The following is a 14,053-nucleotide window of genomic DNA, read 5'->3' as shown; positions in this document are numbered from 1 at the left end:
GAGCCTGGTCAGTAGACACAGTTTCAAGCATCTCGTTAAAGTCTACTCTGGAAAGTCCGCGGTTTGGCTCATGCAGCAGCAGATGGTGACCGAATCTGAGCAGCAGTAAAGTACACACATGTTCTTACCGTATAAAACATGCCAAAATAATAGGAATACAGATCATTTTGTGTGACTCGTTTGAAAGTTTGGCTAAATGCGAACCTTCTACAGCTACACCTGGCACTGTTGTTGCTAAATGAATCTCAGGCACCCGTTTAAAAATGAAGAGCTTTCTATTATTTAAATGGATCTAATGCTGCATTTAAAGACTAATTCAAAAAAATTGTCAAAAACCAGAAAAACCTATCAGTGTTTGTTTAGAATTTTTTTTAATTACAAATACAGCGCAATACATCATTACTGTAGTACATGTAGTAAATAGCTGTGATTACTGTACTATAGCTCAGTAATCATCATCAATCATAGATGGCTGTGTTCTGCAAATGTGTTTGTTAAACCACAGTAGAGAGAAGGCAGGAAAGCCGAGAGGACGACCAGGGAGTGATCTCAGGTCAGATTCAGACCTGAGCCTTACAGCACATGGGTTGCACCAGATAGTTCTAATTATTGTTTGTGTCTGGATGACTTAATCAAGCTTTATACTCTTTCTGAACTGTGTTTGAAGCAAGGATCTTCTGAATACTTGAGAAGATGAAAACTTCAATTGTGTCTCTCACTCCAACTTTTTGTATTTTGCTGAGAATAATTTCCGGAAACTTTGAGCTATAATTGGTGTGCTGATGAGTAACTTTGTGCTTTTTGGCTAACCAGGCCTTAACCGATTCTGACAAGGGTTAAAGCATTTACACACTGAATGCATGAAATCTGTGCAATATTTTGTGCATTAAAAATATTTTTCAGACTCACTTATTCTTAATGCAGCTGTTTACACCAATCGCATAATTTCACGAGATCAATTTGTGAGTTTTACTTTTCAGACCAAACTATATTTATTTTTTCTTCTTCTTAATTCTTTTCCCCCCATAAATGGATCTGACCAGTCAGACCACTGCGTTTGACAACGAGTGCGCTCATAGCTCAAAATACAGCCTGGTACTGAATATACAATGATACGGAAATAGTGTTATTTTACTATTTTACCTCGTCACATAGCTAGAAGCTGCTCTGGGTCGATTTCTCTGCCTCCTCAGATGTGATCCCAACTCTGCCAACAAGATCTCAAGAAGTTGATGAACCCAGGATCTCTTCTGTTCTGTCTAATTCTGGGACACACACATCTCCTCAGTAAAATGTGACCCACAAACATACCCCCCCCCCCTTTTTTTTTTTTTTAAACACATGTACACTGCAGCTGTACTGCGTCTGCGTTATTTCTGTCCAGGTTGAGTGCAATACGTTTCAGTAAGATTGTCCAAAAACCAAGAAAACCCAAAATGTAACAATAAACAAGGTGAAGTCAGTGTCTGTCTGAGTGAACGCAAGCTCTCGCAGCTTCACCTCCTTCCTCTTGTGGCCATGCATGAGGTCGGGTTTTGAAGTGCTTTATGCAGGTGAAGTAATGGAAATCATCATATCTGAGAGTGGAATCACACAGGTTTTAATCTGCTTACAGAGAGCCTCGGTCGAGCGAGTTATTAATTGCTTTGTTTCTATCTCTCTCAACCCCGAGCAAAGCTGCAAACGAGCCCTGTGGTGAGATTTACACTGACGGGATTAAGTGTAATCACTGTGCAATCATTTGAAAGAGTTGGCTTGGCTCTCGAATTCTGCAGCAACACAAAGTCCCACAGTTTGTTGGCACTTAGGCACTCTGTTAGCACTCTCTGCAGTTGTTTGTACTCAAGTCAGTAGAAGGAGAAGAAATTAAATCGTTTTCTGATCCTATTTAACGCTGACTCTCTTTAAATGTGATTAGCAGTTTTATTTTGGAGAGCGCTACTCCACTAACAGGTTTTATTAATTATTAGCCTTTATTTGAAGGGAGATTTAAAGAAAATACTTTGCTGGGTTAATTGCTACTACCGCAGCAGCTCTGCAGTCCCACCTCTTCTCTGTGTTCTTTGTGACATTCGCAGCTGGTTAATTGTGCAAAAGTGCTTGTGTAAGAATATTTGAACCACTGCATTCTTTCCATCATAATCATGTTAAATGAGTTGTCCTCAGATGGTGCTTCTTCCACATTTGGTTTTCTTGCTATGATGGGTTAAAAAAAAAAAAAAAACCCGTTACAGAATAAATTAATGCTTTTTAAGAGTTAGTTTTAAAATGTATTTTATCTATAATGTGTTTAACCTTTTTTCACATCTCTGGAAGCATCACAGCTGAGGTGCGCTGTCTTTATTATTATTTAAAAAATGCCTAGATGTTGATTTAATTAGAATTTCAGGTGATATCGTCTGCTGGTTAAGTGTGGTCTCGTTGCACAAGCAGAACATTTGTGTCATCTCGGTTTGTATTTTCAGGATCCACCCCCAGGTATTTCCTGTTTCTTTGCCGGCTCCTGTCTCTGCATTCTGCAGTACTTGCAGATGTTTTGGGGGTCTTTTTTAATTGCTTTTTATGTACAACAGAGGGCGCTCTTGCCACTGGTTTCAGGAGTCAGGAGGAATGTGAGGCAGTAGCACAGTGATGTCATTTAACAGCAAGGGTGGGCTGCGCTGGAGGCACCCAGAGGTGACGACAATGTGGGAAGCGGGTGATTCCTCACGTTCCTCCGGTCTGTGAGATTCCAGAGAGCTCCCTGGTCTTTGAATTTGATCTTCCCGTTAATGTTAAACTACAACCAGACACTGCGTTTAGTCAGCAGCTTTCGCTTCCGTGCTGTCGTTAACTTCCAGCTGATTTGTTAGGCATTTCCCGTGTGGAGTTCAGCCGGTGTTCTGGAGGCACAGAGGTGTGGCAGCTGGCAAGATGTGCACAAAGAATATCAGTTTCCTGCTGGTTGAAACTGGCCTTATGTGTGTGGTAGAAAGTGCTGACTCTCTTTGATATACTGGGCTGGCTTTGTATACGTGTAAGAGAGAAACACAGAGCGATGGAAGTGAAGGCAGAGTCCCAGAGTCCCACAGCAGCTCACACTTCCTGTCTACCACCCTGCCTTAGACACACACACTGGTGTTGGTTACACTTCCATTAAAGCGGCAGAGGTTTTTGAAATAGCTCTCCTCGTGTTGATTTCTTCTCCATGCATCTCATCTGGTTCTTTGCTTAGTCACTTCTATTTTTGTCTTGATTCAATTTTTTTTGTGGTTTTCCTATTTTGTCCTCAGCTATCTTTTGTATCTTTTGCTGTCTATGCTTTTGTATATCTTTCTTTTATCACTCCCAGGCTTTCTCTTTTTTCCTCTTCTCACTATCGTCTTCTCGTCCGTCACTTCAAAGCTGTTGTTGGCTATGTTACTGAGGCAGGAAGCAGCAGCAGAGAAGAAGAAAGAGGATCAGAGTTTTGAGACAATCTGAGAACAACAGCATCCTTGATATGTAGCTGACTGTAATATGTATGTGTCTTCATTCCAGTGGAAAGTTCTGCATTCATTATACATGCATCACAATGTCAAATGAATATTGTGCATGTAGGGTTGCAAACATTGTTTGCCAGCATTTTCTTTTCTCCAGTTTTCTTGATGGATGCTGCTTATCTAGGTGGAGAAAGGTTTAGAGCTTTAGATTAAGGAATGAAACTGTGTTGTTTATGCTTGTTAGCCACGCACAGGCACACGCAGATCCCAGAAATCTTGACTACAATGTAATCTTGGAAAGGACTGAAAAATGGCACCACAGATATGAGCAGAAGTTTGAAAAAGTGATTTAATTAAGTTGACTTCATTTAATGAAATCAACTTATTTAACTTGTGATATAAGTGAACCAAATAAAGATAAATTTGGATGGAAGTCACATTGTCCCTTCATAATATCCCCACAGGGCTTCCTGATTGGCGCTCGACCAGAAAATGCCTGCGAGCCCATCGAACCCCCGCCGAAGGAAAACTTGACGGGCAACTTCATCGTCCTCATCAAGCGGTTTGAATGCAACTTTGACATCAAGGTACCATCTTCACACCAACGAACACGCATAGTATATTACCCCAGTTATTGTGTTTGAGTCCTTGTCTGAACATCTCTAGTCCTGTTGTTAAGGTGCATACCCGAGCAGATCCTGTGATATTCTAATTACACTGAATGATTTTGACTGTTAGTTGCTTCCTGTGTGAATGCTCATTTAAAGCACTGAAAGCAACAGAAAGCGCACGCTATTTCAGCAGCTGTAGACTGGTCAGGGCCGTGCCACTATGAAGCAACATATGCAATGTTTCACAGCGCATTCGTGTCAGCAGGTGGTGTTTCTGAGTGGGTTCTTACCAAAACTCCTAGATCAGCTCATCGGGGCAGAAAAACAGGAAGAGGCCATTTCCCTAAACACAGTTTCCTGCCTCTCTTTCTTTTCCTCCTGCAGCTTTGTGTGTGATACCTGATGTGTGGAGCTGAAAAATGTTGGTTCCCAAATGAGTTGCGAAAAGAGGCCTGAGAGCTGATCTTCATCAGTCAAGTCGAGTGTATTGGGACCGTAGTTGTGTTTCCCTCGAATGGTAAAGCAGAGTTAGAGTAATGTCAATCGTGTTGTAATCCTGACCTGTCAGTTTAAAGAGGAGAGGGAGAGAAAAAAGAAAAAGCTTCTAATCTCAGATAAATCCAAACTAATCTATGTAATAAAGCTGCCCCCTCTAGTTTTTCTAGTTGACTAGTAGCTGCTAATTCAATGGATTAGACTACCAGTCGATTAAATATATTTCTGGGGTTAAAGAGAATGTGATTTGAGCTTCATGTCGCTGCAGACTGGCTATTTCATGTGGCTAGCTTTGGGATAATTTAATGTTTTTAAGCTCAAATTGGCTTGCGGGGGCTCCGTGTCATCTTTTAGCTTTTTAAAAACTCAGACTTGGGGTTTCCTGTCATGTGTGGCTAGGATCTGTCAGCGGCTGATAACGTCGATCTGAGACTGACTGGCTTGACTGTCCATCTGTGAGGTCACTGTTCATCCTGTGACCAACCGACCAATCAAAACTCCCTGTCCTCATTGACTGTTTGGGCGACTGTCAGGGGGAAGAGTTGCTTACAGTGACTCTGGGTTTAAGCTGCTTTTAAATGGCTCAGGTTTCGAACACATTTTATTGATTTGCGCAGATGTGGAAAAGTATTCACCAGACTTTATGCCCTCCCACACAAAATCCATCTGTAAGATGAGAGCCAAATACAAATCACAAACATTATGTGCCCTTTTTTCCCCCAGAGGTCTCGAGGACACATTTTTGCTATACAAGTTTCCATAAAGACGTTTGTTGGGAACAGCATCCATCCTGAATCTCTGCCAAAAACTTTACGGTTCCTCTGAATAAAAAAAACCAAAACATCAACCTTGACATTAGAATAGCCAAGAGTAGTCATTAGAATAATTTGGCATTTTACTATTGATGGAGCACCCTGACCTTACTATTTCGGATGATCTGTGCCCAAATTAAGTTTTTAAGTGTTAAATCTGATGTGCCTCACAAGGCCTGTTGCTCACAGATTTGGAGTAGCAGAGAGGAGAGAAAAGAGATGCAGCATTAAGATGAGTAATGGGCTAAAGGAGAGGAAGGCATGCAGCCTCTTGGCCTCTTGTTCCATTTATCTGTCTCATTTTCTTTTTTCTTTTTTTCTTGTACTGTTACCTTTTCCATTCCCCCCCTCCTCCCCTCCCCACTCTGCCTTATACTGTCTGGGTTGTGCCTTTTTATTCATTCAGTCTCACATTTCCTGTTTTCTCCCCTTTTTTTAAAAACTCATTTTATTTTCAGTTGCCATCTCTCTCTCTCTCACTTTTTCGCGCCTGCGATTGAAACTGTTGAGCAGCCATGTAGCCTTATAAGGTCTTACTGCTACACACACACACACACACACACACACACACACACACACACACACACACACACACACACACACACACACACACACACACACACACACACACACACACATGTTGACAGACAGGGCAGTGAGGTGTTTCCTGAGCTGGATTGTAACCAGACTCCACATAGCTGTGTGTCAGACACACACACACGATATATATACACAATGCACATATTCTGCTCCGTCATAAGCTGCCATTTAACCCTCTGTGACCCTCCTAAGGAGCAGCTACGATTTTTTTAAAATTAATTATAATGTGGTTTTTTAAATTGTGTGTGTTTCTTGAGAGACTGAATCATCAGCCATTAGTCATAATTAATTTTTTTAATGTTTTTGGAGCTGCTCATATTTCACAGCTTCTTCTGATTAAAGTGAAATTTTTATTGTGTTAAAGCTTCACTAATTTATTTCTTGCCATCTTTACTTGTTTTAAGCCAGAATTTCCCTTATCCTTCCTAGCTGCCAACTTGTGCATCCCACCATGTTTGTGATTGTCGTTTACAAATACTAAAGCTGCTGTACTTGGTGTCCCTGATAACATAATAATAATGAGGATGCCACCAAAACACCTATGATTTGACTCATGCACATGTTGTAATCATGTTTGTTGACATCTGTTCCATAAAAAGGACAAAAATATACATATATGAAAAATATTCATAAGAAAAGCTGTGGATGGATGGAGGAAAGGATTTCTGATTCTTGTTGTGGTTATTCAGATAAATCGGCAACAGTTGTGGCCAGTTGTTGACTAGTTGTTGCTATAACCACATACTTATTTATAATAGTTTTAAACTTTATCTTTATGGGTGTTGCTGTAAAGTTTAAAACTAGTGAAAACTAATAAAGCCCAATTTGATAATTATGAGAGTAAACAGACATTTGTCAGTAATCTCTGGGTGTGGGTGTCGGGGAGGTTGTCTTTATGTCTCCTTTTTCTTTATCACCTCTCCAATCTCCTTTTTTTTCCCCTCAGTCTCGCTCTCCCTCTTTCTGTGAGGTCTCACTTCGACATTACTGATTGGTCATCTACACACATCATCACTTGGAGACACACACAGACATGTGGCTTGCCCCCTCCCCTTAGCACTCTCTCGATCAGTCTCCCAGTTGTTTCTCAGTTGTTGCTAACATGCAGCAGTCTGCCTTGCATCCCTCCCTCCCTATCTCACACACACACACACACACACACACACACACACACACACACACACACACACACACACACACACACACACACACACACACACACACACACACACACACACATCCTCCCACCCTTCCTCCCTCTTAGCTGGGCTCAGTTCCCTCCAGAAGCTGCAGGGAAACAAAGGAATAATAGATTCCATCTTGACTGAAACCAGGCGCTCATCTGTGGGTGTGTGTGTCTGCGTGTGTGGGGTGCAGGGGTGTCACCCCCTGCATGCCTGCAGTTTCGTCCCATTGCCCTCTATCTCTTTGTCCTTCTGCAGCCTCCTGCAGCTATTGCACCTAGCCATTAGCATCCTGTGATCAACAGCGCAGAGTTGTAATGGATCCTGTGGCAGTAATTGGCAATAAAACAGACACTCGCACACTTAACCCTTTGTCAAGCGTTAGCACTGTGTGTGTGTGTGTGTGTGTGTGTGTGTGTGTGTGTGTGTGGTGTGTGTGTGTGTGTGTGTGTGTGTGTGTGTGTGTGTGTGTGTGTGTGTGTGTGTGTGTGTGTGTGTGTGTGTGTGAGAAAGAGAAGGTCGTAGGAGACTGTGTATATGGATTGAAGCAGGATAGGAGATGGGGAGGGGTGAAGGGATCAAGCAAAGGGATGTTAACAGGCATGCTTGCTCATCGTGTGTGTGTGAGAGCAAAGCATTCCTCCATGGCTTTTTTTTTTTCTCTTTTTTGTAAATAAATCTCCAGGGAGCGAGGGTTTGCACTTCCTGTGGACTGGGATTCTTTGAGGTGGTGCGGAGCGCCTCATTGGTGACCTTTCTGGGAGGGGGAGAGGGAACGGGACAGGAAACTCTATACCCTTTTCCTCCCCCCTCTCATCCATGAACATCCCCTTGTGCCTCCCCTCCTTTTTTTTTTCATTTCATCCTTTGCTGAATGACCATCCATCCCCCCCGTTTCTCCTTCAGTAACACACACACAGACACACACACACACACACACACACACACACACACACACAACAAGTCTGTATATGCTGCGATATAATATTCTAGTTATGTAATACAGACTCTTCTTTTACTCCTATAAGCTGTCCTTTTGCACAGTCAGTCCCTCTGCTGCCCTCTGTGTGATTGTTTTCTGGTTTAAACAGTGCCTACTGATCCAGTCTGTGAATGTTTTCGCTCTTATCTGGTTTTGGGTAATGTTTGTGCAACAATTGTGGCAGGTAGAGCTGACAGCTTTCTGTCTGGTGGAAAATTCCCAATCATTGACCTAAGTCATACTATGATTCATTCGAAAACGTACCGCTCAAAGTCAACCATTCAGTCTGGCGCAAAAGCTCTTTGTTCTGTCAGGAAGCTGCAAAATCCAGCTGATAAGATTACAGATCAAACAGGTCTCCCATTAAAAAGCCTCTTGCTACCAGAGTTCAGTTAAACGTAACCTGTAACCCAGTACAGATATGATTCAAGAGCATGGTTGGAGAACACTGGCATGTAATTAGGGCTCACATTGTTACTTCACTAATTGTAACTTTGGTTTGTTGTTCATGAACTGAAACGTCATTAAGGAGTATTCTTATGAAATAAAGGAAATTGGCACTAAAGGTTTCCTCTGAACATATCCTGATTCAGGAAGAGGTAATGAGTGTCCAGGGCATGTTTTTGTTTTAACCCATATCCATGTAATTCTACTTTTAAATTTCTTACATGGTTACTTTTTTAACTAATGCAAACTTTTTTTTCTTATTAGTCTGAATAGAAAACTCAAAATCAAAGCCAAAGTTCAGACTAACAGTCTTGTAACTCCCAACAGTGAAGTTCTGTCTTGCATTCTAGCATGTTTACTCTATAAATCCCTTTAATAAAAATATTTGCCTTCCTGTTCACTGTCACATTAAAAGCTTACACTGATTTTGAGTGGAAATGGGTTGTACAGAGTAAAATTCGGCAGATGTTTTTATGTGATCTGTGTCGATGAGAAGTTGCAAAGTGCTCATTCACCAAGTCGAAATGTTGCTCCAGAAATCCGGTGAAGGACAAACGCGATAAGCGGGTGACTGGTTAAACTTCATCACTTTAGGCACAGTGACATCATCCTAAAGACGCTGACGGGTGACCCCCGCTACTACTATTGGTTTCTAGAGAAAAATGTGTATTCCCCAACTGTTTGGCGAGTGGTTTCTCTAACGACTTTCCAATAAACTGGCACGTTGGTGTCACATCACCTAAGCAGTTTCTGGTGCGTGCCCCACATCTGTACGCAAGTCCAAACATCTTTGTGCCTGCTTTTTCTTTATAATGTAACAGATGTAACACGCAGCTCTCATTTCACTTACGCACCCCAACTCCAGATTGTCACTGCCGGGATACCTGCTGCAGGAAACATGGTCAAAAAACTGTTGCGCTTCCCTGAATACATGAACCCCTTCCTGTATAATTGCAGCAACTTCCTAGTGTCTAAATGCATAACAATAGAAACAAAAAATTAAATGGCTCTTACACTTGTTGAAGGTTGCTGTCTGTTATTATGTGAAAAAGTCTGTCCTAAAGAGGGGCTGGGGAACCTTCTTGCGATTGCTTTGGTTGATGGTTGTCATGGCTGCCCGTAGTTTGATTACAGAAATTAAAGAGGCAAACTTTTCTGAAAACGCTTGCTACTTAACCATCAAGCTGCAATGACTTTGAAACATAAATGGAGAATTCAACGCCACAGTCAAAGTTGGTTAGCACTGGTTCTGGTGGTTAGTAATTCCCCTCCTAACCTTGCTTCCCACATCTGCCTTACAGTAAATACTTTTCAGTGCACAGCCTGTTTGTGTAGCAGTGACCTCACAGCCCCCAAGCCCCCCCCACACACACTCACACACACACACAGTCTTCAGTCTTTATTCAAACAATGATCTAGCTTCCTGCACGCACTTACTCAGTCTTATGACAGGGTATGACTGTGGCTGACTGGATGTATGACTAGCTCGTGTGTGTGTGTGTGTGTGTGTGTGAGAGAGAGAGAGAGGGTCCTAGGTTGTTGTTTTTTGTTGGTTTTTTTGGAGCTTGTTTTATATCCATTGCAATTTGTTGTGGCAGCAAGCTGCTTAAGCTGCAGACATAGGCACACATCCATACATATTCACATATAAAGGAATTGTAAAACACTTAATTGCACACAAATAGACTAATTTAGAAAGCTGATTTGGCTGCATGCTTCAGTCATTGACCTTTTTTCTCCTTTTCCACATTTCTAGTTATAGGTAAAAACATACATTTATACATATCTATATTAATACAAGCGGCTATTTAAAAAAACAAAAGAACAACAACATCCAAACGTATCTGCGGTTACAGACAAACACACTTTAATACCTTTAGTTCAAATATAGTCTCTTTCAAACTCAGGCTTGGATTGCACGAATTAAAGCTGTAATGTGTTATCAGCGAAAACACGGCCCCGCCCTGCAGTTTGCGGATTTATTGAACTCTTTATCTAATCGCTAGTCTGGACCTTGAAACTAAAACCCAGCTCTGCCCAGCATTCCTCTGAGAACCCAAGGAGAGAGGAGGGAGGGAGCGTGAGATGAAGGAAACCTGAGGAGTTGAATGAGATGAGGGCAGGGAGGTATAATAAAGGCATGAGGGTGGAAATATCAGAGAAGGGGCTGGGTGTTTCTGAAGAAGCTGGCCATCAGGGTGATATCACAAGGGTAATGAGGGGAGAGAGGAGGAGGTTAAATTTAGAGAAGAGAAAGTGATGGAAATGAAAGACGTGGTGTTTTGTAGGGAAGGGACGGGTGGGAGGAGAAAACAAGGAGCAGGAGGGGAGAAAATGGGAGAGAGGTAGTTAAGGGCAGAGAGGAAGAAGGCAGTTAAGACCTGATTGGGAGCTGCAGTAATGGGAAGCTCACATTTGCAAAAAACTTGCATTGTCCAGCTTTTAAAATCATTTAAGGCAAGAAATGTGAACAAGATGTCCTGTGCTGCTCAAACTCATTTACACAGAGCTGAGGTCAAGACTGCTCCATGCAAATTTAGCGACTCCGAACAAGCTCCACGCTGTCATTGACTGCATGAGACACGAGAGTGGAAGTCAAATAGATAAAGAGGCAAGGAGCGTCAGAGAGGAAAAAGCATGTCTTCAGTATAAGAGGAGAGGCAGGAAAGACAAGTCAGTGTTGTTGCTGCAGGACCGCATGCAGTGTTGGCAGCAGATGGATAAGAGTGAAGATGCAGTAACTCTTCACACGTACGCGCGCGTGCACACGCAGCGGTGATGCAGCAGTAGTTAGTGATGCTATCAGCAGTCTCTTTCCACTACAGTGTTACAGATCCCAGTATGGGAGCAGAAAGAAGGCAGAGGTGACTGGAGCACAGTGGTATATACTTGGCTTTATTTTATTTTCTTGAATCCTGCAAAAAAATATGAGTAGTTATTTTATTATTTTTTTTGTGTATTCTGTTTTTGTGACATGCATGTAACAGAACACATTCCTGATAGCTTTGTAAGGCAGCACAGTTTGGTGTACTGTGTCTCTCTTAGCGTCCAAACAAGTCAAGTCCAGCTCTGGCCAGTGTTTGTACAGTTTACACACCTTCAGTCAGCTGAGACCTATGCTTTTACACACACACACTCACACTCCCTCTCTCCCTCTCTCTCTCTCCCTCCCGCAGTAATCGAAGGTGCAGTGACCTGTAGTAGCAAGCTACTTTGAAATACCTTTTCCACCATTTTACGGTTGACTGGAAACACGTTTCCTTTTTTTTTTCCCTTCCCTCACATTCACACAGTCGGATTCATTCACAGGAAGCAGCTCGATACGAGAGCAGAATTTGGCCGCTGTTGGCCTCCAGGCGGCTTCAGCCTTCCTGCTTGAAGGGCAAATAAACTCTTAAAGCTGATGAGTCCGGAAGAAAGAAGAGATTTGCAGGGAAATTTAAATTGTTCAGCTTTGTTTGCATTCATCTGCGTCATTTGTTTTGATTGCAATCATTGATTGGATAAACACTCAAACAATTAGGCGATCTATTAATTTATTCAACAGTGTTGATGAGAGGAAAATACCAGTCATTTGCTGGTTTCAGCTTTGAGGATTTGCTGCTTTTCTCTCTTGGAAATATTTTTCAGTGACATTTTTGGACAGTAGTTGGTTGGACAAAAGAACCAGTCGAATCTTCTTATGGTCAGAATCTTATTAGGTCTACTTTTAGAAAAGATTAGACAAATAATGAAGGCCAATATAAAAAGTTAAGTAATGATGGTGAATAAAGACGAGAATTCATTAGAATTTGGCAATTCCATTGTCAATATCTCTTATTGATTCGATTCCTTATCGATTCTCAGTGGGTTCTCATTGGCTCTGCTCTCAGGGACACTACCATCGCTAAGAATCATAACAAAAACATTACATTTGTACAAATTCATTACACGCTGTGGTTCAAATGTTTGTGCATGTTGGAGGTATCTGGAGCGTCTGGCTGCTGGGCTGGGGTTAGCAGTCAGTCAGCTAATGTCACTCTGGGTTCTTGGGTAGTTTAGCTTTAGCATGCTGTCTGTGCAGGTGCTTGCAAAGACCCAAAGTTGTGTTAGCAACAAAATGCAGCTGTTTCTGTCTTGGATGCAGTTTCCACGTTACCATTGTGCTCTTGTCCTTTGTAAATAAAATTTATAAAGGACAAGACTAAAAATTCCAAGGAATGAAACTACTAGAAATCAGTTCTCTACAAGAATCGGTTCTCGATTCCCTAATGTTCAGTATATTGCTTTGTCTTTGATCTAATTATATTAGAATCCATCATCAGTTCATGTGCATGTTTCACATCTGTATTCATTTTAGTACAAATTTCTGCCTTCACTGTGCGTTCTTATGCCACATTGTATTTTAACCTCCTGGATCTTGTTAAGTTCACTTGCAGCGCTCCAAAAACAGCAGCCTCTTAAGTTGAGTTTAATCAGCCTTTTTAAAAAAGCCATAATTAGTCAGTTTTACAAATAAACCTTCACCGTCTGCACTGCTGCCCAGTTTAGAATTGGTTCGACGTGCGCCACGGGGTGCCGCGAAGAGAAAACAAGCTGCGCTACGCTTTGTCTGGAATCCAAAGTCTGCTGGTACAAGAAAAGAAAATGATGTGAAGGTTTTGGAAAGCAGAACCGGGGGAAAAAAATGACCAAAGCTAGAAGCTTCTAGAGCCAAGTCATGCCGTCACATGACGACAAAAAAACGAAGCGATACCCTTCAGAATCTACATTTACCCTCTCTTCTTCTCTTTTTTTTTTTTTTTTTTTTAGTTTGCAACTTTTCCTACATTCTAACTAAATTGGGTGTTTTTTGGAGTGTTTTGATGCTTAAGTATCATCGCACGAGGATACCTGCTGTTATGATCACAGTTCACCGTGATCTTCCACAGACGGATGAAAAAGAACAGAAATCATTTATCTCTGTTTGACTTTACTATGAATTTCTGTTTTTCTACTCTTCCTAAAGGCTTCACATCTTATTTTCTGCCTCCTGTCATCACTCCGCCACACACACACACACACACACACACACACACACACACACACACACACCTGCTTGTTTCTCTTCTTCCTCTCTGGAATGCACTGAATGTCCTTATCTTTGCCCATGCAAACACAAGGGTGAGCCAGCAGCAGAGGTTGAATTCCTCTGCAGATCCCAGGCCGACTGGCTGCACCACACACTGGCATCTAGACAGCCTATAACTTAAATGACTCCCTACACGCACTGAAGAATGCTCCGTAAAGACGAGATGTAAAGCATGACCTACTTATTTATCTTTTGGCCATGTTTTTGGCTTCTGACAGCCGTTGCACTTTCCCATTTATGCAACTTCATTTCCAGCAACCTAACTTAACAACTGAACCAGAGACATCCTCATAATTTCACATTAGTCTGTCCTGTTAAAACCCAGCACCTTCATTATACATGATGCATCTT

At 41.8% G+C, this 14,053-nt stretch overlaps 1 protein-coding gene across 1 annotated transcript in view; it reads left to right on the top strand.

The window, feature by feature from the left end:
* rnf13 (ring finger protein 13) overlaps positions 1-14,053 on the top strand; it is a 37,967-nt gene that overhangs the window by 8,995 nt on the left and 14,919 nt on the right. The window contains exon 4 of the mRNA XM_031758141.2: positions 3,926-4,048. Within this exon, the coding sequence (XP_031614001.1) occupies positions 3,926-4,048 (123 nt within the window). The remainder of the gene's footprint in view (positions 1-3,925; positions 4,049-14,053) is intronic.

This window comes from Oreochromis aureus, linkage group 15 (genome assembly GCF_013358895.1).
Source record: "Oreochromis aureus strain Israel breed Guangdong linkage group 15, ZZ_aureus, whole genome shotgun sequence".
NCBI lineage: Eukaryota > Metazoa > Chordata > Actinopteri > Cichliformes > Cichlidae > Oreochromis > Oreochromis aureus.
Note: the sequence above shows the minus strand (reverse complement) of the source record. Positions and strands in the feature narration are given on the sequence as shown.